Here is a 24,649-nt window from a genome sequence, read left to right on the forward strand (position 1 = left end):
TTGAAATGAGCTAGTTAAGACATTTACACAGATTCTTTTTCACTGTAAAAACAAACAAGCTAATTTAACTTAGAATAATCTGTAACCTGGCTGCCTTAAAAAGTTGTTAAAGGGTTAGTTCACCCAATAATCAAAATTAATTAATTAATGACTCACCCTCATGTCGTTCCAAACCAGTGAGACCTCCGTTTATCTTCTGAACACAAGATATTTTAGATTTAGTCCGAGAGCTCTCAGTCCCTCCATTGAAACTCTGTGTACGGTATAGTGTCCATGTCCAGAAAGGTAAGAAAAACATCATCAAAGTAGTCCATGTGACATGAGAGGTTCAGTTAGAATGTTTCGAAGCATCGAAAATACATTAATAAGTTGTGCAAACTACATAAAAAAGTTGGCTAAACTACTGTAAGCGTCTTATTAAATTAATTTATCTTTTTAAGGCAGCCATGTTACTTTTTAAAAAATAGTTAATGTTACTTGTAACCAGGGCCTAAAACTTAATTTTTGCCACACCTGCCAATGGCCAGTGACATGATAAAATTTACCGGCCATGAAACTTTTTTATTTTTTTTATTTTGCAAAAACAGGCAGTTATTACTATGACTTAACAATGTTTTTAATTTGTCCTGCTGGTGCATTTCCCCTCAGTTTTACCTATGAATTATAGCCATTTAACATTATATTATAATTGAAAGCAATTATTTATCACATTTAATAGGCTCTGAAATATATAACAGCTTTAAATTTAAGTGATTTTAAAACAATCTTCACATAAACTATATTATATATGCATAAACTATACAGAGTAATTTTTATTCAAGCTAGAAAAGTTAATCAGCGACTATAGAACAGTCCAATGATTTCTCTTTTATTTTTGTTCTTTGATTTACATCAGTGACAGACAGCAGGTTTCACTTTAAAATCAGAGATGTCTCGTTAAAACCTGATGCACGTGACTCGGGTCTGAAACATATCCGATTTTCTCCCAACTCTTTATGATCATTTTAGACTTTAGAATTAATTTATGGCCGCCTTTACAAGGTAACGGTAACAAGGTATGTTGGTATACCAAAGTTGGTCAGTCCAACATGCAAACCTAAATAGTGAACTGTTCTCACGTTATGTACCGTGCAATGAAAGTCAAAAACAAGGCGGTATATGAGAGTACCCCTCCATATTATTCTGGTTAAATGTAAATTAATGTAATCTTACTCTTAAGTATGAATGGTGTTGATCAGGGATGTTGTCATTGCGATCGTGACGCCTATAACATAATTTTCCCGATTGCATATTGATCTGTATTTTTAAATATTTATTTTAATGTAGTTTATATATCAATCCATGGCATATTTAAGTCCCACTTAAAGGTCCATCTGTGTCCTACATTTATCAGAAACACATTGGAAGAAGGTTTTCAATGACAGCTGTCACTGTAAGACAGTGAACAACTGTAACTAAGGGGGTTGGGCCTTACCAATTATAAGAATTGAATCAATATAGAGTACTATTGTACATTACTTCAACTGTAGTAATATATTCTGTTAAAATAATTAATAAAAACAAGCAATTAAGAGGCAAAATAAAACAAAGTCATAAGTTACATGAGCATGGCTATCAGGTCAACAGCAACAAGTAATTTCCAGAATGAGGGGGACAATACTCTAGTTTTGTCAACTTACTAGTTCAGACAGTGCCCATTTAAAATATTGAGCTGAATTAACAAATTCAGAACCTGCAAGTTGCGTCAATTTAAGAGTTAAACTGAAAATACCCTGGTAGGTTGATTACTGTCATCTGCTGGGCATGTAGTTACAGTACACACACAGCTTTTAGTAATGAGATAATGTCCTAACTTCATCAAAGCAACAGTATCAGGATACAGGATATTGAGAGTCTGTTTAGCTGGTATTGCCAATGCAGTAATGATTGTGTTATGGTGTAATTCAAGTCATCACAGAGTCATAGCACTACTCCTTAAGGTCACCTGTGTTATTGGCCAAATGTCCCTGCCCAGTTCTCTGTGTTTGTATAGTTCAGCAAAATAAGCCTTACAATTTAATCCTAAGGGACAATTTAGTTTTGGGCATACAAAAATATTAAATCAATGGGCTACAGGTGGAGACAATAAAAACATTACGGTACACTATAAACAGACTCAGAAAATAACCTATGATTTTTTTTTATCATAAACAATATGACATTTTATTCAGTTGCTGGATTAATGGATTACATTACTATGTGTTTACACTGCAAACGAGTGTTGTAGATGGAGCAAATCTCATTGGTTCTCACAATCTCAAGGCCTTTCTTTCTTTGTTCCTCCATAGCATCAGAATCTGTTACCCATTTCAAAAACAGAAATTGAAAGGACTACCATCTTATATGAATCTCTTAAGAGAGGGTTAATATTAAAAATAAAACTAACTTACATTTATCATGTTATCATGTACTGTTAAGTATCATTAAATATACTTTGACTTACTGAAACAGCAATTTCTAATTTTCTTTAACAAAAAGCAGTTTTGCATTTAGCATTCTTGCATTTTTTTTTACTACACTTTACATATATTACACAACTAGATTTAAAACTCTAGATTTTTTTTAGGTTTTAAAAAAAATACATATAAGATTTAAATTTCTGTAAAGTGTATTAAAAGGCTTCTTTTGGTTTTAACTTTTGTACAACACAGCCTTGTAAGAGATCCATAGGTTCTTTGAATAATTCAGTGAACTGTCCTCTTTAGACACTTAGTATAATTTAGTTGAATAGAAGCAACATGCATTAAACCAATTACATCAAATAACTAAAATGATTCATGTAATTTTATTTGAAAAATAATATGTAAAAAAAAAGTATTGTATTAGTGTTCAGTTTTTGATTACACCTTAATTGAGACAATGAGACCAAAGTAAGAGCTTAATAAGTTTATTTAGCTTCAGTTTTTTGCTTAAAATTTCATCAACAAAGTTAAGACTATTTTAAATAAAATAAAATCTACTTTATAAAAATTTATATGCAGACAGTAGTTATACAGTAAAGACATAATAATAAAAGTTACTTGCATCACATGCCCAATGCATGCAATAAAAAAACAAAAATGCAATAAAAAATCATTCTCATATATGCTTACAATAGCAAGTTTTATTTGTCAAATACTTTATGGGTATATCAATAAATCTCTCTCTCTTACAAACACACACATATATATATAAATTCTGCATTACATAAGAATTTCCCATAGAGAGAATGGCAGTAAAGCTTCAAACAAACTAAAATTATTTTGTTCCAGTTCTTCAGGTTAATGTGTCTCACTTTTATTTATGTTGGCATTAAAATCCAAATGAGTCACTCTGTAAAGTCCTTCTTTAGAAAAAGTGCTTCATTTATGTTACACTTCTGCATCAGAAAAAGACTTGCTCCCTTTCTCTTTGTTTTGAATAGTGAGGATTGAATTTGTGCAGGTATTTGTACGTGAAGCTTCCTCTGTGAAAGCAGTTTCCAAAACCTTCAGGATTGACTTGCGCACCTTGACTTTAAAGTCTTGTGCCATGAAAACATACAACAATGGGTTCAGGCAGCTGTTTAGGAAAGCCAAACTGGTCGCAATGGGAATTCCAACAGTGGTGACATATTGCAGTGTGGAGCTGTATTCCATTTCCGTGTGGTTTACCATCTCAATGAGCACCAGGATATGGAAAGGAGCCCAACAGATGAAGAAGGCGGTGACCACAGCAGCAATGATCTTTAAGGTGCGTCCAGTTCGGCCAGACATGGAACGGTTTCTTTGGAGACGATGGATGATGACTGCATAGCAGGAGATGATTATCACAAAAGGCACCACAAAGCCTATGATGAAACGGGTAATGATCATGGCACGATGCCGTATACTACGGAGCTCCACCACCTCTAGTGTTTCATTGTGATCAGAGAATGCAAAGTTGTTGTAGCAGATGATTTTGTTGCTTCGGAGTGCAGTTTCCCTGAAGACAAAGGAGGGTGAGCTCAGCACCAGGGCAAATAACCAAACTCCGAAGCTCACCACAGAAGCTCGGCTCACATTCCGATGGTTCTGTGCCCAGATTGGACACACCACAGACAAACAGCGGTCAACACTGATCACAACCAGGATGTACACACTGGCAAACATGTTGATTAAACTAAGTGTGCTGTTGAATTTGCACATGAACTGGCCAAAAGGCCAGTGGAAGCCCATAGCCGTGTAAGCCACGCTGAGAGGAAGAAAGAATGTGAAGAGGAAGTCTGCTACAGCAAGGTTCAGAAACCAGACTGTGTTGACCGTCCTTTTCATTTTGAATCCAGTAACCCAAATGACAATGCCGTTGCCCACCACTCCAAGTACAAAATCCAGACTGTATACAATGATTGACATGATGTTAACAGATTTCCTGAGATCTGTATACTCATCATAATCTTCATAGTAATCTTCATACTTGGAGTTATTATTGAGAGGACTGTTTGTAAAATTGTATGGATCCATCATTGAATCTTCAGACCTACGTTGAAAGAATTATAGTAGTCAAATTTAAGCAGTCAAGATATACCTAGACTAAAAACCATCATTTTTTTAAGCATAACAAACAAAAGGAGAGAGGGAAAAAAACTTTTTTTGATGAAAACATTTTTGATATTTTATTCTATGTCCTTTGTAGAGGACGCCAGGACTAAGTTGATATATTAATAAAAATGAATAGATATGAAAAGGCATGTAAAGGCAAAACAATGCTTTTTTAATTCACCAATCAGTTTTTAGGTTTCAGGCTATTTTTAACACAACTTTGTACAAAGATGTTTCTCAACTATGTTATGAAAGATATAACAGAATGATACTATTTTACTTTATGCAATATGTCTGTATAATGTCCATAATTTGGTATTCTCATTCTATACCATGTATCTATACATTGCATCTAATTTGCATTTTAATGCGTTCTTGGGGCAAAGCATAATGAAAAAAAAAACAAGTCTTATACTGGGAGTAATAACTTGTCAACATTTTCATAAGAGTATTGCATGTTTCCTATGAATATTGTTGGGTTTCCCTAAAATGTGTAACTTAATATGCCATTTGTCCTGGTGTCTTCTACAGAAGTCATGTATGAAACATATGCCCTGTTTCATTACAAAAAGTCTTAATTCAATCTGAAACCCCACTTTATTTTTCTGAGATGTTTTTGTAAGACAAACGATTTAAAAATTAATCAGATTTAAATGATAATTACATAATACATCATATTTTCCTAAGAGGGCTAAGTTTTGATCATTCTGTCAATATCAGTAATTTTTAGGAGGATTGTTTAGTGATCAAACATCCAAACATCTGATATCCTCTAAAAGCCCTGAATGTGCTGTACAGGACCACCAGACTTAATTTGTGGGTGTCAGAGAAATTCACTAAAATATAATGTTCTTTACAGAGGAAAAAAGAAGTAAATGCCTGGGTCCCAGGAGGATATAGAAAGAAAAGAAACTCATTTGCTCACATGTTGTTCTGCTTTTGTCCACTGGAGGCCATTATTTGATTATTTGTAGTAAAGTGAGTCTTTGCATTAGAGAAAAGCTCTAAACAAAATCTGAAAGCATTTTCTCTACTCAGCCATGTCAAATTTCACCATCTATGAATTAACCATCTATTAAGGTGAGACACTGCAGGCAAAAACACTGTTTTTTCAAGCACCCGTCAATTTTGAGATTTTGGGCTTTTTGGTTTTTCATAAAGTGTTTTTTCAAACTAGTGGAAGGAAAACATCCAAAAGACACTGTTAAGTGTTTATTTTATAGCACTTTATCTGTTTGTGTCAATAGAGTTCAATTACAATACATATTTTTAAAGGCCGTTTTCTCAAAATGAGTTTTTTCTTCAACACTGACCCATAAATCTCCACTTCAGTAGCACTTACACACACCAAACTTGACATTTTTATTCCTGTCTATATTCTGAAGGTTTTTACAGAGGGATTTGTTCATACAGTATATATTTTCCTTGATTATATACAACATTTTATTCCCCCCAAAATTGTGAAAATATTTTGTTTTCTGGCTGTTCAAAGTATTTTCTGAATTATGGAGTGACAAAAAACCTCTGTAAAAACATTTGACTCTGATATGTCAAAAAAATGAAACAAAAATTTTAAAACTGACTTCATCTAGTGTTCAGATTTTTGTACTAGACATTTATGCGAATTAGCACATATTTTATTAAATAATGCCTCATTTGCATATTTAAACAAAACATTTTTGAAAACTTGTAATACAAATTTTTTTTGCAATAATCAATGTAATCAATCAACTGGGTAAGTAAGGTGATAACTATTTTTATTTTTTGTGCCCTGTTCACCTGCAGTGTCTCGCCTTAAAATACACATTTTCTTCCTGTTCTATGATGAACATCTGTCTCTACAGTGTATTAAACTGAGTTCATGCTATTCATGAACTATTCATATTATGTTCATGAATATGAAATATGCTTTTCATTCATGAGTTCATATACCCTAGACAATTCTAGGCTGTCTCCAAAATGTATTTTAGACTTATTCATTCTATTGTTAAAACGGTTGTATTTACAATGCAAACGATATACACAGCTCAGTTTGTGGTTTGATCTCTGTAAGAGACACATCAGTTGATAACTAATGATGCTCAATTGACTGTAGCCTAAAATGTTCATTCATTTGAAAATGTAATCATACTTAAAAGTTGCATTTCACAATACGAAATTCATATTAAGCGTGCTGCTTACCTAGAGTTGACTAAAAAGTGACCTCAAAATAATTCGACCAGACCTGTGATTTACGAGAGCAAAACTGCAATAATCTCTCTCGTTCCTGGTCGGGAAAGTCAATCCCAGCTTGAAGTGACGTCACATCACCACCCTGCTCGTTCTACTTGGTTGTTGTTGTTCGCTTATTTATCACAGTTTTATAGTAATGTTCCTGTAGGTTTGACCAAAGCGGTGTGTTTATACCCACAATGCACTGAATACGGTAAGATTAATCATTTTTGTAGGCGACAAGCCTCTTCAACGGGTTGTAATTTACAGAATATTTCCAACATTTGCAATGACAGCGGTTTTCACCCAGATAGTAAAACACACTCGGGCCAGTTCCGGTTAGATTCTCGCCTGCCGGAGACTCCGTTTGCTGCACGCGGGTCGGATGCCTGTGGACTTACTACCCGATTCCGGTGTTGTGCCCAATTTTGACCCCCTGCCAAATTATTACCCCCCTAGGTTTAGGAGTAGGTTTGGGGGAGGGGTTAGGATTAGGCAACCAGGTAGTGGTACAGCCCAGCCCGCCGGACGTGACACGGATTGATTTCTAATCTCTACTTTACTGTTCACTAATCTTTCATTTAAAATTGATACGTAGCCAAGATGTATACTGTCATTGTAATTATAAATACATCTCATTTTGATGAATGCATTTTTAAAGTAAAAAACTCACTTGATTAAGTTGGCATGAGAACATTTTATTTACAAAACTATGAAATTACAGCAAACAAAAACAAAACAAAAAAAAGTAAAAAGTTATACATATATAGCTATATAAAACAAAACATTTAGCAAAATTACCTTTGCATTTATTTAGGGGAGAGCAGGGGCAAAAGTACTATTTTTCAGAAAAACATCATTTTAAAAGATAATGTTGTAGACAGAGATATATTTCTGTGGCCAGTAACTCAGAAGTGTGGTCTATCAATACCAGGTGGTATTTTGTAGAAATGTAGAAAGACTTAAGAATAATTTCACTTTGAACATAAAATGCAAATTGTTACTTTCGACCCCATCGGTTGGGACGAAAGCAGGCACGTGCACACATAGACATCAAAGGGGGCTTGAACACCTGCCCTTTTTATTCCTGGAGAGAAAGTGCCCTTTTTTCTGGGGTGCTTTTTTTTGTTTTGTTTTTTGTTGAAAAAATTATATATATTCCTGTTTGCGCACAGCTTCCCTGTCAAACAAATATATTTATTGAAGAATAGTGTATCTAAATATCAGGTCAGGAGTTCTGAAGCGCTCATTGACCCCCCCTTCCCCCCTTGCGCGCAGCGGCGCACATCGACACACATCAGATACACAGACACACACCTGCAGGCAGCAGCAGCCCCTCCCAGCAGTGTTTTTCTTGGCTTGTGCTGAGGTGAGTGGAGCTGGTGATGAACAAAAGATTAAAATACCAGTGCCTCGAATAATGCTCGAATTTACTGCTGATTAGCCAAAGGCAAATATAACTTAGTTAACCTGTGTTTTGCTAGCATGCATGCCTCATGAGATACTAGACTAGAGCTGTGTAAGGGATAATCGCTATACATTATCCTCCTGCTTATTACATGGCTACCTACCAAATAAATAAATAATTTGACACCAAATATTAAAAGGGAGTTTATTGATTTAAACCCGATTGTATTGCTTCCGCTAAAGAAAATAGTACGTTCCGTCTCTACGGTTAGAATCCTGTGAGTCCACAGCAACGCTCTGTTTTTCATGGCAACGGTCTGTTATCAAGAAATAACAGACCGCATTCTACATTGGAGATCAACCAAGCCATGTAATAAAATAAGTTAATAAAATAAGAACGTCCCCAGTTAGTTAATAACTTACATCAAGAGTCTTTCCCCCTGAAATTTAGAAATCTAAATTGGTGAATCAAGAAGAAATCTACAGATGCAAACAGATGGAGGATAGGCTACACTCTAAAAAATGTAGTAAATCAGAGTAACTGCATCTGTACATTAATAAATAAAACTGAGTAGAAATAAGTTAACATTAAAAATAACAATATTTATAAATTAACTTTTTATTTATTAACTTTTTTTTTTTATTTCCTCTAAACCTTTATAAAATAGTATTCCATACAACCACACTCTAAAAAACGCTGGGTTGTTTTTTCAACCCAACTGCTGGGTTGAGGCCGTTGGATAGGACTTTGGGATGTTTTAACCAAGGGGCAAGGAGCTCGACCGGAAGTTGAAGTCGGGTGGGGGCTGCCATCTTTTAGCAGAACTTCACTTGCGTTAGCATTCCCATTGACTCCCATTCATTTTGGCGTCACTTTGACAGCGAATAACTTTACATCTGAGGCGTTTAAAGACTCTGTTTGTCCATTATTTATTTCTAAAGATACACGACAATGTATAAAGGGCTCCATTACCTTCTATGTTACATTATGGCCCCGTATAAACAGTTTTTGTAAAAAATAGGCTAATGATTGCGTCACAACCACTCGGCTCTCTGTCGCATTACCGTACAGACAGGAGGAGAAGCTCGCAGGCAATTAACTTAATATGGCGTACTGGCGTTACATTTTAAAATAATATACAAGATAATTAATCAGAATACTTACTCCTGCTCATTCACGACAAAGAACTCCCCGCTCAAGCTCGCCGTCTCTGCAAGATTAACGATGGTAGTTTGCACGCACAGCCACTTAGAAGATTTACATCTGTCAGACAGGTTGCTGGCGCGTCAGAAACGGAAGTGCTAAAAAACGCTAAAACTGGGCTTCATTTGTCTCAATTGAGTTCCAATGGGGTCGCTGTGTCCATTTCTTTTACTGTCTATGGTTTTAACATTATGGCCCCGTATAAACAGTTTTTGTAAAAAATAGGCTAACGATTGCGTCATAATGTAACATAGAAGGTAATGGAGCCCTTTATACATTGTCGTGTATCTTTATAAATAAATAATGGACAAACAGAGTCTTTAAACGCCTCAGATGTAAAGTTATTCGCTGTCAAAGTGACGCCAAAATGAATGGGAGTCAATGGGAATGCTAACGCAAGTGAAGTTCTGCTAAAAGATGGCAGCCCCCACCCGACTTCAACTTCCGGTCGAGTTCCTTGCCCCTTGGTTTTAACACAAGTTTGGGTTGAAAATAACTCTCTTTTTTAACCCAGCGGTCTGGGTTGAGGACGCGGACGTGAAGGAGAGCACGCACGTCACGTCAAAATCGTACGTCTCCAGTGCGAGCAGCCGCCATTTTCTCAGCGTGATAGAAGCGAGAAGCGAGTGAAAGATTATGGTAAGTAAATATTCAAAATGTAAAGTTATTTTTTATTGTTTACCCGGTTGTATGTAAGGCGGAAGGTTTTATTAAAGGCGGAAACAAAGGAGCTTAACGTTATATATATATATATATAAAAAATGGACGCGGTTTTCGCCTCAGACAAGGAGGTCTTAACTGCCTCATGCAACGTTACTGAACGGAGGATGTACTTTTAATATAACGTCTGTGAATGTATTTTATCATATTTACATAAGATTTTACATTATCTGTACTTTTTGAGGCGTTAACAGACGCTTATGGTCACGGTTCCGCTCATGTGAATTTGTCTTTTTTTTCGCGGTTAAACTGAATGTATGTTTGTCTCCTAAAGGAAACGGCATTGTGTAGTAAAGACTAGCATAATTATTTTGAGGCTGTTGAAGTGGTAACTGTTAAAAGTATGTTTTACATGTAATATTTCAGACTTGTCGAGCTCCTGTCTTCATTGTCCTCGCGCTGAGAGTTAAAGACACAGAAGCTGTTTGTGTGAGGAGTCACAGACCTGTGTGAGGATGAGGAGGAGGTGTTCTTCTGAAGAGAGGGACAGACGGTTTAAGGCAAGTAAACTTCAGAATTTCATGTTATCAGTTGTTGTTGTGTTTTACTAAGAGTAAAATGTTTGTTTTTTGTTTTTGTAGATGTTAAAAGCAAGAGACATGGGAGAGCATCATTCCTTTGAGATTTTATGTAAGTTATTTTTAGAAAATAAATTTTTCTGTTGTCTCCTGCCGGTTTACTTCACATTGTGATGTAACAACAGTGTGATTACGTGCTCATTTCATTAAGACCATTGATGTCTGTGTTTTTTATTGCAGAAATCAAACCAACTTTGGAGTTGATCATTGATGAGATTTGGAGAGTCATTATTCTTGGTCTTCGCTCTTAGAGGTAAAGTTCACACAAAAAATCATTTACTTGCCCTCAAGTCATTCCAAACCTATAAGACTTTTGTCTGTCTTTACAACATAAATTAATATATTTTTAGTTTTCTCATAATATTTGTTAATCCATTTATAGTTTAGATAATCAGTATTTTCAAGCTTCATAAATATAGAGTTATTGTAGAAGTAAATTCTGATATTTATATATGAATACATCTTAAATTATATGATAGCAAACATGTATGTTCAAAATAAAATACTGGTCTCCCAGACCAGCAATGGAGGACACAAAAAGAGAATATTAAATATATTCATATGTTTTCCAAAAAATTAGAGTCTGGAAAAACATGGGGAGAGTAAATTATGAACATTTTAATTATTTGGTGAACTAACGGTTTGAAGAGCAGCCCTCCATGTACATGAATATTGTGAGGTATGTGAATGTCATGTCTGTTGTAATGTTTCAGTAAAGAAGCTTTCTGAAAGCAATATTTATTCAAACAATATCGCATGTCCTCACACTAGTGCTGCCATTATAGCATTCTGGAGCGCTGTTGTGGACTGAGACATTAAACAACAACACAAAGTGTTGAAACTTTAAAACCGATTATTTACCTATCCTTACGGATGTGAATACACCTCTACCTGAAAATGGATAGTTTAATTAAATGTTTAATTTTTTCAAATGTGTTTCTCTTAGGCCACTGATGAAGAACAGGCGGTGACTGGATGAATCCTGGTCAGAGAAGAGAATCTTCTTTCCCCTAAACTGATGCAGCGGTGGTTTTAAAGGAGGATGCTGGCCTGGATGATGTAGAAGATGTCACATGCTGTGCTGATGGGGTTTCTTCATGATTACGTCAGTTATGCTAAAGAGATCATGAAAATTGACCGTGATGCATGATCTGTATTCATGGACTATGAAACAAACTGTAAGTGTATAATTTGTTAAAAAAAAAAAAGTTAAATGCTTTTTCTGTGTTGTTTAGTAGAAGAGTTTACACTCTGTCATTCATACACCTGCTCACATTCTTTCACACACACACACACATGCGTCTGTTAAATGTTATAAAATCAAAGTTAATGTTGTGATTTATTTGTGTACTGTCATGCCAGAATAGTTGGAAAAAAACTTAACTAATTGTAAATTTATTGTATTTGTTTTCGTATATTTTAATACAATATATACAATTGAACAAAGTCCAATTTGATCTTAAGTTATATTCATCAAATGTTCAATGCTTTGTTTATGAACTCTGTAGCTGTTAAAGCCATCCTTTTCTGCATTTCTTCTAACATGTTACTTTTTGACTTTTCTCGTTTTTAATAAATATTTTCCTTTTGGTAATTATTATTTGTGTGTAAAAGTGATATTTAAAATGAACAACATTTGTAGGTTTAATGCCTAGCTCAATTTGGGTTAATTTTAACGTAGAAATGCATTGTTTCCCCACATGGCTGCACTCTGCGAGTTTATGTTCTGCCAGCAGGAGGCGCTAAGAGCGGGAGAGGTAGGTTTCTCCGGTAACGGCTGCAGAGCGGTGCTGAGCTCACAAACGCTGCCTTATCAAGCATTACATGCGAAATGATATCGAACATTTTCTAAATACAGTAGTTTTCCTTCTGAAATACAGTGATAAAAAACACCCGCTCCGTTTTTTTAAACCGTGCAATATAGTCATTTTAAACCATAAAAAAGGCAACCCAGTAAATATGATAACCCAACTGGTTGGGTTAAAATAACCCAGCGCTGGGTTCGTCCCTTTTTGACCCAGCGCTGGGTTGTCAAAATAACCCAAATTGGGTTGTTTTCAACCCAGCAGTTTTTAGAGTGCACAAATACATTTTTATTTAATTTTATTTAATTTTTACTCAATTATTTTGGTAAGTTTAATTCAAACAATCAAGTAAGATTTTCAGAGATTTTATTAAAGGGGGGGTGAAATGCTATTTCATGCATACAGAGTTTTTTACACTGTTAAAGAGTTGGATTCCCATGCTAAACATGGACAAAGTTTAAAAAATTAAGTTGTACGTTTGAAGGAGTATTTCTGTTCCAAAAATACAACTTCCGGTTTGTCACAAGTTTTGGAAAGTTTTTTTCGAGTATGGCTCTGTGTGACGTTAGATGGAGCGGAATTTCCTTATATGGGTCCTAAGGGCACGTCTGCCGGAAGAGCGCGCGCTCCCGTATAGCAGAGCACTGAGAGCACAACAGACTTCACTGATCAGAGCGAGAGCGTCGCGAAATGTCACAAAAGGAGTGTGTTTTTGGTTGCCAGGGCAAGACAACCCTGCACAGATTACCAAAAGAGAAACAGCATTAAGGAACCAGTGGATGGAGTTTATTTTTACAGAGCATCAACGGAGTTGTGCAAGTGTTTTTGTTTGTTCCCCTGCATTTCGAAGATGCTTGTTTTACAAACAAGGTGCAGTTTGATGCCGGATTTGCAAATCGTTTATTTCTTAAGGATAATGCAGTCCCAACGAAAAAGGGTCACAATCATGTGTTGGAACCGCATGCGGTGAGTAAAACTGCTTAAAATATCTCTGTGTTGTTAACTTAGCTATTGGCGCGTAAGCACATCAAGTAAACAACATGCGATGTTGTCATCAAACTGCACTTTCCACATGTACAGCTTAAAAAAAATAAAAAAGATGACAAAGTGGAACTTAGTCATTTTTCAAAACTGCTAAGCAAATATATACAGTTTCAGTACATACCACATAGAGACTGATTGCTGATGCTGCTCTTGTTCAATTTCAGCCTCTGGATCTGATTCTGGATCATAAATATACGCTGAATCTGACTGTTAGCCATGGTTTGTTTTGGTTGGTTTTGTCCTCACAGTGTCACAGCTTCCAGACGCGATCAACACAAAAGCCTACTGGCGCTCGTGATTCTTTAGCTCCGCCCACACGTCACGCCCCCAGGCGCTTGTGTTTTTCCGGGAAAAATCGGTACAGACTATCTTTCTCTTATGAATATAATACAACTAAAGACTTTTTGGAGTTATGAAGGATGCAGTACTACTCTATAGGTACTCAAGATTAACAGGATATTGAGTGAAAACGAGCATTTCACCCCCCCTTTAAGTTAATTAAGTTAAATATTTACTAAGCCACATAATATTTTTGAGTGTAGTAGGTTTAAAACAAACTCCATCTAAATGTGGATTTTGAAGGTTTTATTTGATGATGGTGATGATACAGTCCTCCCTCAAATCTGAAACTAAGTCCTTGTCAGTCACCATCAGTTATTGTGTATGTGTACATGCATAGCAATAATAATATTAATGTATTTGATTAAAACATTAAGGCAATTCAGTATTCTGATGCTTAGTTGTGTGAAGCTAAAAAGTTATTTTGCTTGTGAAACAAAAAGTATTTAAACAATTAATTTTAATCATGCTTGCAGTGCAGGGCCAGGCAGGCAGCATAATGCCAAAAAAAGAGAGGATACAGAAAAGGAAGGAGAAGGATCGCCAGGAAACAGCCAAGAGTAGTAGACATCTTTTGAAAATTAGAGTTTGAGGAAGATAAAATTAATTAACTTTTTTAATTATTTTTTTTAAAAGGAAGTCATTGTTGCGTTAATATATATACTTTTTTGTTTTAAAAAAAGAAAAAAAATACGTAATTATGAGAAGTGCCCTTTATTTCACTTGAGCCCCTGCCCCTCAAAATGTCTGTGCACGGCCCTGGACGAAAGCAACACAACAATATAAGATTTTTTTTCTGTTTTTTGTTACTCTTATTTTTCTTAAGTATACCTGATTGTCACCTTGTTAATATGTAACTGCAAACATATTTTGTCCTTTATCTTTGCAAAAAAAAAAAAAAAATTAATAAAAAATTAAATTACATTTTCATATTTTCATTTTAAATGTAAGTTTCATCAGATGTCTCAAAACCTGACTGTATTTTTTATTGTCAATTTCAATGTATTTTTATAAAACATGTTTTTTTCAACAGAATGTAAAAAATAAAAAATTAATTACATTAGCATAATAAAAAAACTCTAAACATAATGTAACAGTAGGCCTGTTTATGTTTCCATCCAGTTTTTTTTTTATACATAAATTGAAAATGTGCATTAAAACATCAACAAACACTGCAAATTCATAGGTGGAGGTGTAAAGGCTAAAACTTAAATATAAATGCGATGTAGCAGCTGCCCAGAGAGTGATGTTCCTCTATGTCCAGAAACGTCCTCTCAAAAACATCTGGATAAAACCACACCTCTGTCTGTCTTTCTGACCCTCACTCAGACATATTCTTTTGGTATAATATGACATAAACATTTGTAAGAAATGATGCAAGACACAGAAATTCACAATATAGCATGCACTGGAACAAAATAAATACTTTTTGTCACTGTAGCAGAACAAAAGTAATAACTGTTACTTTCCTCCAGACAGGAACTCCTAACATTTAAACTCGATTTAATTTTATACTGAAAAAATCAGAAAATGAAAACTTTAGGATGTGTTAAAGCACTAAATAACCTGTAGATTGATCATTACTGTGACGCATGAAACAAGAAAAACAACATAAACTAAAAAATTACCGCTTCAGTATTTACTTTTTGAACTCGACAGTTTAATGGACCTAACTTCGGGGAACGATGAGGAAATCACGTGATATTTCTCAGCTCTGTCAAGGATTGCATGCTGATGCTGTCATAGCTGGGAATGCAAATGCAGAAAGCGGCTCAGAGAAAATCGCTTTGTTACTTTCGTCCCACGTTACTTTCGACCCCGCTCTCCCCTATGCTTGGAAACTAACATGTATAAACAATAAACACTCAGGTGACACTTTACAATTTACAATAAGGTTCCATTTGTCAACATTACCCAGCATGGATTAACATGGCAAATATTTAACATTAACCTTAGTTAACTGTAGTTAATATATTACATTTCAACATTTACTAATACATTAAGAACAAAAGTTGTGCCTAACGTAATGCATCAATGTGAACTACATTAAGTGTATGATGTTACAATGTACCTGTTATTTGACAGACTATTTCCTAACTGCAATGACAGCAAATTAAGTGGCTGTGCCCAGTATGATTAATATTTAGTGTGTAGCATGCTAATTAAAGAGAGTTCACCCAAAAATTCAAATAATTTAGTCCCCTTCATACTGTCCCAGGGTATCCGCGGGGTCTTGAAAAGTATTAAAAGGTGATAAATCAATTTTGGGAAAATTAAGACCCTTAAAAAGTATTAAAAAGTCTTATCACAGCTTTATAAAGTCTTAAATTTTGAAAGTATTTTTTCTGAATTAGCTGTCCAACAGTTTGAGTCCCAAAAACATTGTAACAATGTGAATTTAGTCATTTTTATAAATAAAAAAAAAAAAAAAAAAAAAAAAAACAAAGCTTGCTGTTGATCAGGTCTCTTCAGTTAACATTCCCTGCTGTTACTGGAGAAAATAACATGGTGAAATGGTCAATAAATATATTTTACTTGAACTTACTTTCTCATTGGCTCTAATGCTCCTTGCTAGTTCAGTCAGAAATATAATAAAGATGATATCCACTGTCTTGGACTCCAGCTCCTGCTCAGTGTTCACAAGTGTCTGAGTAACATCTGCCATTCCTTCAGCGATGAGACTTCTCTTGGTTACTACAAAACATATGAATATCAAAAGAAATGTGTAGCATATAAAGATAAATAAATACTCTGAGCTTTGTTTGGGTTGTAGTCAAATGTGTTTTGGCAGAGATTAGCATCTTTACATGTACAGTATGCTTGCATTTAGCAGCTATAAAAGCAGAACAGAGCCATTGCAGCTGATCTCAGACATATGCATATATGACTGCGGTATATTCTCATCATAAAACTTATACAAGATTATGTAGCCTATTTAGTTGAGGTTATTTAAAAACAACGACCTTATACACAACCTTAATCTTCACTCTCACTCTCAAAAAGTAGAGGAAAAACAACGTTTGTGTGTTGCAACTGCATTTACAAAACTAAGAATGTGGAAGCTAAAACACCCTGTTATGAGTCATATCCTATAGCAATGCTATAATAAGTCTGTGTGTCATTTTGGCACAAACTATTTTAAATTCAAGTTGGTCATTAAAGGAAGTGTGTGCAACACTGATGCACTAATTTCCTCAGTAGAGCATGTTAATAAACTGAGACTTATGTGTAAGGCTTAAACATTGCCTTCCTTGCTTTCTAATACTAAATTAAACTAATCAATTCATAACATATCTGTGTAATATCCAATTAGTTGTATTTTTTATTATATAAAGCAGATGCCACCTTTCCCCTTGCTTTTCTTCTCTCTTATATCAGTTATTATACTTCACACCAATGGGCAGTAAGCAGAATGAACATTATCTTTTTTACACATAAAGCAGGACAAAATAACTTGATTACAGGTAAATCAAAAATGCTAACCATGGATAACATTTATGGTGTGGAAAAGCATATACAGTGCCTGCATAATTATAAGGCAAGTCAACATTCTGATCATATTTTCTGTGTTTTACCAATGCCAAACCACATCACTTGCTATTAATTTGGTTTACAATCATATATTTTATTATTATATAATCAATGTGAATTGGAAGTGGAAAAACACTCACATTTGCTTCAGAAGGGAACACAATGCATGCACAATGAAAACTCTTCATTGTTAGAAAGAGTTCCAATACACAGAAATGCTGAAAAACATCTCGGTTACATATGTAACCACGCTTCCCTGAAAAGGGAACGAGATGCTGCAGTGACGTCACCGTATGGGGACACATCTTGGTGTGATGTATGTCTGAATCCCTATACCATCCCACCAATTTTATTGGCCAAATAGCACTTGGCACCGCCCTATGCATGTGTATGCATAGTATACCTGAGTGCCTTGCGTTAATTCGCTCAGATTTCATGAACTAAAGAAAATGCTATCAAAGTATGGAACGGCTGGAACCGCAGTATCTTATTCCCTGTTCAGGTAACCATGGTTACATACGTAACCGAGATGTTCCCTTTCATTGGTCATTTTGATACTTCGGTGACATCACCATTTGGGAACCCTATACAATGATGCCTGATGTACCTGTGATAGCTGGGATCCAAGGAAAGCATCTGCTCAATTAGAGAGAACCCGGGAGCCAGGAGCTATCCTCACGTCCAGACTGTAGAACTTGACAAAAGTGCTAGGTGAGGACCATCCTGCTGCAGCAAAGATATCATCCATAGAATTTCCACTGAAAAAAGTATGCAATGAAGCCACTGCTCTTGTGGAATGACCTCTAATTCCTAAGAGCGAAGCGAGTCCGCATGCCTCATAGGGCGGAAAGGTCTCAGCCGTCACGAACCCTGCATAAAGTGAAAGACCAGCGGATGACAGCCCACTGAAGTACCATATATATATATATATATATATATATATATATATATATATATATATATATATATATATCTATCTATATATATATATCTATATATATCTATATATATATATCTATATATATCTATATATATATATAGATATATATATATATATATATATATATATATATGTGGTTAGCAGAAATGGCTGCCACGTTAACTTTGAGTGGCTGGTGCTACTCCATCAGAAAAACGGTCTTGAAGAAACTCCAGTACTGAAACCACGGCGCAGTAAACTGGATCCATATTATGAATTCCACACCAGGCAGTAAAAAGTTTCCATTTAAAAGCATAAAAACGTCTTGTAAAAGCTGCCTTAGAATTCATTATAGTCTCTGTAGTTTCAACTGAAAGACCGTGACATATTAACTCACTCCACTCAGAGGCCACGTGGGTGCCAAATCATTCCTCTTGCTTGCGATAGTATGTCCTGTCTCAGGGGAATCTCCCATGGACAGCCCGCTTGCAGATTGACCAAATCCGCAAACCACGGCTGCGTGGGCCACCACAGAGCCACCAACAGTAGCTGCTCCTCTCTGTCCAGTCGTATTCTGGATAGCACCACTGAAATTGGTCGAATTGGAGGAAAAGCATGTAAGCTGGTCCTGGGCCAATCGTGGGCTAAAGCATTCAAGCCTATGAGGTTAAAATTATATTAGATACACCAGTAAAGGTCACAGTCTGGAGGTAAAGTTACTTGCATCTCCTGTGAAGAAGGAGCCTCGGTGAAAGGGCTATCCCGAGGTCGTTGATTGGCTGGAAGTTCAGTCGCTGAAGTGACGTCTTGGGAAGCTCGTGGTTGTTGGGCGTTGGCTGAAAGTACAGAGTCGTGTGGGCTGGTTGAAGTTGAACGGACGTTACAAAACTTAACTCAGAACATGAAACTCTCAAACGGAAAAGAAAAGAAATAAAGTTTGACGAGACTAGGTCGTGTTCCTTCTCATCGTGGCTAAGTAGCAGCAGGCGTGCAGGCTGAAGCACGCAGAACCGCGCTCAAAGAACAATGATGACTACACAGCATGGCTAGAAGCTAAAAGCTAAAGCTAGGTAGCAAAGCTACAAGCTAAAAGCTAAGAGCAGGCATGACTGATAGCAGGGACTAAAAAGCAGACTGAAAGCAAGGCATGACTGATAGCACAAGCAATGCTAGAACTAAAAGCAAAGATTTTACGATGTCCTAGGTATTTAAACTGGCCTGTTGGCCACACCTCAAATGTTGTCTTAACCAATCAGATATTGTCTTGGCTCAGGGGGGTATCATAAATCATATGTTTATCTTACCAAGCATGTGGTCCGAATGTTCCTGCTCTGGTAGGGTCTAATTTTGGACATGATTCCTATAACACGATTATGATATATTTTACAAATAAATGATTGTCAGGACAATATCAAGCAAGAAAATTCGATTATATCAATACTAGACATGACTATGTATCCTATAGTTATCAAAAGACATACACAATAAGTGATTATAGATGATAGTCAAATGTGTGGGTTACACATAAATGAATATGGAGTTAAGCAATGGAATGATTCATTTATAAGTTTTTTTGAGTTCATTCTGGTCCATATATATGTACAAAAGAAGTTTCTTTGCCATTCTCTTGACAAAAGACTTTTCTGTGAAGACAGAGGTTTAAAGCCCTTCCCCCCTTTAGGAATTTCAGTCTGGTTCTGCTAGGTGGGGGGGGGGGGGGGCTCAATGGGACTTGTGCAGTACTCTCATGGGTTTTCATGTGATCTCCAGCGTTGCATTTCAATTACGAAAAACAAATTTGACAATCTCTTCTTCTAATAGAAATTGTAAATAATTGCTCTAGTGGTGTTCATGTTGAAAACTGTTGTTTGAACAAGTTGGTTGGTCATCTTGCTTGGTTCTTGTGGCACTAGAACTGATTTATGACTTCCTGAGGAATTCGGCTCTCGTGTTTCGAACATCGCTTTGATAGACTCTTTAATTTGTCTGGTTCGACTCATTTCTGTTACAAGTCCCACCACGTCTACTCCGTGTGTTTCTCTGCACAGGCCTGGTGCACCCAGGAACCGATCTTCCCAGATGTCCTTCACTCCGACGCCGGGACACCACGGACCCTGGGTGCATCCACAGCGGAGGACGCGAGCTGGGCCCCGGGCGACGACTTCTCCCCCTCCTGCCTTCGAGATCTCCATCCGGAACCGCTTCGCTCCCCTCCGCGAGACAGGACGCGACATTTCTGCGCAGATACCCGCGATCCTGAAGGCCGATGAGAGCTCCAGAGCAGTCATGCTTCACGCCGGGGTTTACGACACCACGCTGCTGCAGACGGAGACGCTGAAGAGGGACTTCAGCAGCCTGATCGAGACGGTTCGCAGCATGACGCCCGCGGCGACGATCATTGTGTCAGGACCACTGCCCATGTATCGACGAGGACACGAAAGGTTCAGTAGACTTTTTGCTTTAAATGAAATTACTCTGTACTGTGCCATGGTATAACAGTAATCCTCACTCTCTCAAGAAAGAAACTCGTAGTCTTGAATGCAGATGGAGAAATACTAACTTGGAAGTTTTTAGAATTGCATAGAAAAACAGTATGTCCAGCTATAGACAGGCTCTAAAAACTGCTAGGGCAGAGCATATACACAAACTCATAGAAAATAACCAAAACAATCCAAGGTTTTTATTTAGCACAGTGGCTAAATTAACAAATTACCAGATGCCACCTGATTTAAATATTCCACCAACGTTAAATAGTAATGACTTTATGAATTTCTTCACTGATAAAATAGATAACATTAGAAATACAATAGCGAATGTAGATTCTACAGCGTCTAACACTTCAGTTTCATCCATCGCACCCAAAGATAAACTGCACTGCTTTACAACTATAGGACAGAAAGAGCTAAATAAACTCATCACTGTATCTAAACCAACAACATGTTTATTAGATCCTGTACCCACTAAATTACTGAAAGAGTTGTTACCTGTAGCCGAAGAGCCGCTTCTCAATATCATTAACTCATCGTTATTTTTAGGTCATGTCCCAAAACCATTCAATCTGGCGGTTATCAAGCCTCTTATTAAGAAACCAAAACTAGACCCTAGTGTACTGGCAAATTATAGGCCTATTTCAAATCTTCCATTTATGTCAAAAATTTTAGAAAAAGTTGTGTCTGCTCAATTGAGCACCTTCCTGCATAAAAATGATCTGTATGAAGAATTTCAGTCAGGTTTCAGGCCCCACCATAGCACAGAAACTGCACTTGTTAAAATTACAAATGACCTGCTCCTTGCGTCAGATCAAGGCTGCATCTCATTTCTAGTCTTACTTGATCTTAGTGCTGCGTTCGAGACCATAGATCATAACATACTCATAGATCCATTACAAAACTATACAGGTATTCAAGGGCAGGCTCTAAGATGGTTTAGATCCTATCTGTCCGATCGCTACCATTTTGTTTACTTAAATGGGGTGTCATCTCATTTATCATCAGTAAAATATGGAGTGCCACAAGGATCCGTCCTAGGTCCCCTTCTATTTTCAATATACATGTTGCCCCTTGGTAATATTATTAGAAAATATGGAATTAGCTTCCATTGTTATGCTGATGATACTCAGCTATATATCTCAACGAGACCAGATGAAACTTCTCAATTATCTAAGCTTACAGAGTGTGTTAAAAATGTTAAAGATTGGATGACAATTCATTTTCTCCAATTAAATTCGGATTAGACCAAAAAACACTACACAGAATCTTGTAGATTACAATCTGCAACTAGACGGATGTACTGTTACTTCCTCTATAGTCAGAAATCTGGGTGTTATATTAGACAGCAATTTGACTTTTGAAAATCATATTTCCAATGTTACAAAAACTGCATTCTTCCATCTTAGAAACATTGCCAAGCTACGAAACGTTATCTGTTTCTGATGCAGAAAAGCTAGTTCATGCATTTATGACCTCTAGACTGGACTATTGCAATGCACTTCTAGGTAGTTGTCCTGCTTCGTCAATAAACAAGCTACAAGTAGTCCAAAATGCAGCAGCTAGAGTCCTTACCAGGTCAAGAAAATATCATCATATTACCCCAATTTTACAGTCTCTGCACTGGCTACCTATTAAGTTCCGTATCAGTTACAAATTATCCTTACTTACCTAAAAGGCCCTTGGTTTAGCTCCTGCGTATTTAACTAGCCTTCTACCACGCTACAACCCATCACGCACCCTAAGGTCACAAAACGCTGGACTTTTGGTAGTTCCTAGGATAGCAAAGTCCACTAAAGTAGGTAGAGCTTTTTCACATTTGGCTCCCAAACTCTGGAATAGCCTTCCTGATAATGTTCGGGGTTCAGACACACTCTCTCTGTTTAGATATAGATTAAAAACGCATCTCTTTCGCCAAGCATTCGAATAATGTATCTCTTAAATTGTGAGTGTAGTTTCATCTGATCAAATGTGCATTTTTATATATTAGCTTTGGTTAAACTAATTTTAGTTTACTGGATCATCAGTTATGCTAATGATGTCGCTACTTTGTTTCTATTTTTTGCCAGGGATGTACTAGGATATACACAAGCTCCATTCTGGATCCAGAAAACCTGAGAAGAGATGATGCTGACCCTCAGAGGACCTCAGATGATGCTAACCCTGAATCAACAAACAGAACTAACAATTATTGCTACATGTGTGACTGCATCATAAAATAATTATTAATTAATACTATTTCATGTTCATCATCTAGCTGACTACGTCTTGTATTAATTTTTTCTAAAAATCCTGTCAAACGTGCACAAACTGACAGTCACCACCATAAGCTACTACTAAATATTGTAGAAACATAATTTTCTGTAAAGTTGCTTTGTAACGATTTGTATTGTAAAAAGTGCTATACAAATAAACTTGAATTGAATTGAATTGAACCACAGCGGGCAATGCGTCATACTCGATGCGAATAAGTCCACTTTTGCTTCTCCAAATACTCGCCATAAAAGGCTCACCATTTCGGGGTGCTACCTCCATTCCCCCTCCTCCAGGCTCAACCGCTATGTTGTCTGACCTGATTAATACATGACGGCCGAGCAGCAGATTCAAGAAATAATGGAGAGCTAGAAAAACTGCCAGCAATTCCAACCTGTTTATATGCCAGTCACATTGTGTCGACATCTATACTCCGTGAGCTGGGCGTCCTTGACAAACAGCTTCCCAACTGGTCCGTCGTGACAGTGTCATGGGAAACACAAATCCCCAACCGAACTCCAGTCCGATGGAATTTGGCTGACATCCAAAGTTTTATTGACATAACACACCTCAGTGTCTCCAAAATCATCCGATGCGGAAAACAATGAGGTGAAATCTTTTGGCTTTTCATCCACCACTGAAACTGGCACATGTGAAGCAAGCCCAGACGGATTACAGGGGATGCTGCTGCCATTAGACCCGTCACTGAGCGACCTGCTTTAAAGTAGTGCAGGCATGATGTGAGAGACTGAACACGTGGGAGAGACGTGTTCCCCCCAAAAAAAGTTCAGGCTCAGGATTTTTTTCCACTTTAACCCCTGAAAACACTACTACTTTCGAGAACAGTACTTTAAGCCGAAGGCTCTCACAATGAGGACCAGAAGAATGGCCACTAAGCGCTGCTTGTGCATGATCTAGGCCCAAGCACACTTAGGGCCCTATTTTAACGATCTGAAACGCAAGTGTCAAAGCGCGAATCGCAAGTAAGTTTGTGGGCGGGTCTCGGCGCTGTTGCTATTTTCCCGGCGGGATAAATGGCTCTTGCGCCCGACGCAAATCTAAAATGGGTTGGTCTGAAGTAGCTTCATTTTCATAGGTGTGGTTTGGGCGTAACGTGAAATAAACCAATCAGAGCGTCATCCAACATTCCCTTTAAAAGCGGGTGCGCAAGTTCCATTATGGATTGCTATTATTATGGCGTATTTACCAGGCGCACGCCAGGAGCGGTTCACAGCCGAGGAGACTGATGTTCTTGTAAGAGCAGTGAAAGACAGAGAAGTTGTGTTGTATGGGGATGGGAGAAACCCACCCAAAATACACCACAATGATTTCCGTCATCTCATGTGTTAATATTTTTTAGTTTAACAATTTATGATTTGCAAAAATAACTGTTGCATCTGTGTAGATTACATGAGCAAAGTGTATGCGCGTTGTGCACGCTATACATTATGGTCAAGCATGCGGCCTTAAAATAGCATAATGAACAATGCGCAACGCGCCACTGACTAGACTAGGTTTTTTCTGGTCAGTGGCGCAATTGTTTAATGGAACAGCAAAATAGCACCAGGGATTGTT

General features: G+C 36.8%; 1 protein-coding gene and 1 long non-coding RNA gene across 3 annotated transcripts; one reads left to right on the forward strand and one right to left on the reverse strand.

Moving 5' to 3' along the window:
• Positions 1-3,122: 3,122 nt before the first annotated feature.
• Positions 3,123-7,280, reverse strand: LOC128031223 (chemerin-like receptor 1). Its single transcript, XM_052619506.1, has 2 exons — positions 6,759-7,280; positions 3,123-4,515 (listed from the first exon to the last, which is right to left on the reverse strand). The coding sequence occupies exon 2, from the start codon at positions 4,500-4,502 to the stop codon at positions 3,390-3,392; it is 1,113 nt and encodes a 370-aa protein (XP_052475466.1). The 5' UTR covers positions 4,503-4,515; positions 6,759-7,280; the 3' UTR covers positions 3,123-3,389.
• A 2,623-nt stretch (positions 7,281-9,903) lies between these two features.
• Positions 9,904-12,357, forward strand: LOC128031224 (uncharacterized). Of its 2 annotated transcripts, XR_008188070.1 has the most exons (4): positions 9,904-10,038; positions 10,486-10,749; positions 10,878-10,950; positions 11,644-12,357. It is a non-coding gene; the product is annotated as an uncharacterized LOC128031224 (long non-coding RNA). The 2 variants fall into 2 exon arrangements; XR_008188069.1 differs by lacking the exon at positions 9,904-10,038 and having other exon boundaries at positions 10,334-10,749; positions 11,644-12,353.
• The last annotated feature ends 12,292 nt before the right edge of the window (positions 12,358-24,649 follow it).

This window comes from Carassius gibelio, chromosome A16 (genome assembly GCF_023724105.1).
Source record: "Carassius gibelio isolate Cgi1373 ecotype wild population from Czech Republic chromosome A16, carGib1.2-hapl.c, whole genome shotgun sequence".
NCBI lineage: Eukaryota > Metazoa > Chordata > Actinopteri > Cypriniformes > Cyprinidae > Carassius > Carassius gibelio.

Bases quoted from the DNA above. Each gene is read 5' to 3' on its own strand.
- LOC128031223 (XM_052619506.1), bottom strand. From the start codon at position 4,502: ATGATGGATCCATACAATTTTACAAACAGTCCTCTCAATAATAACTCC.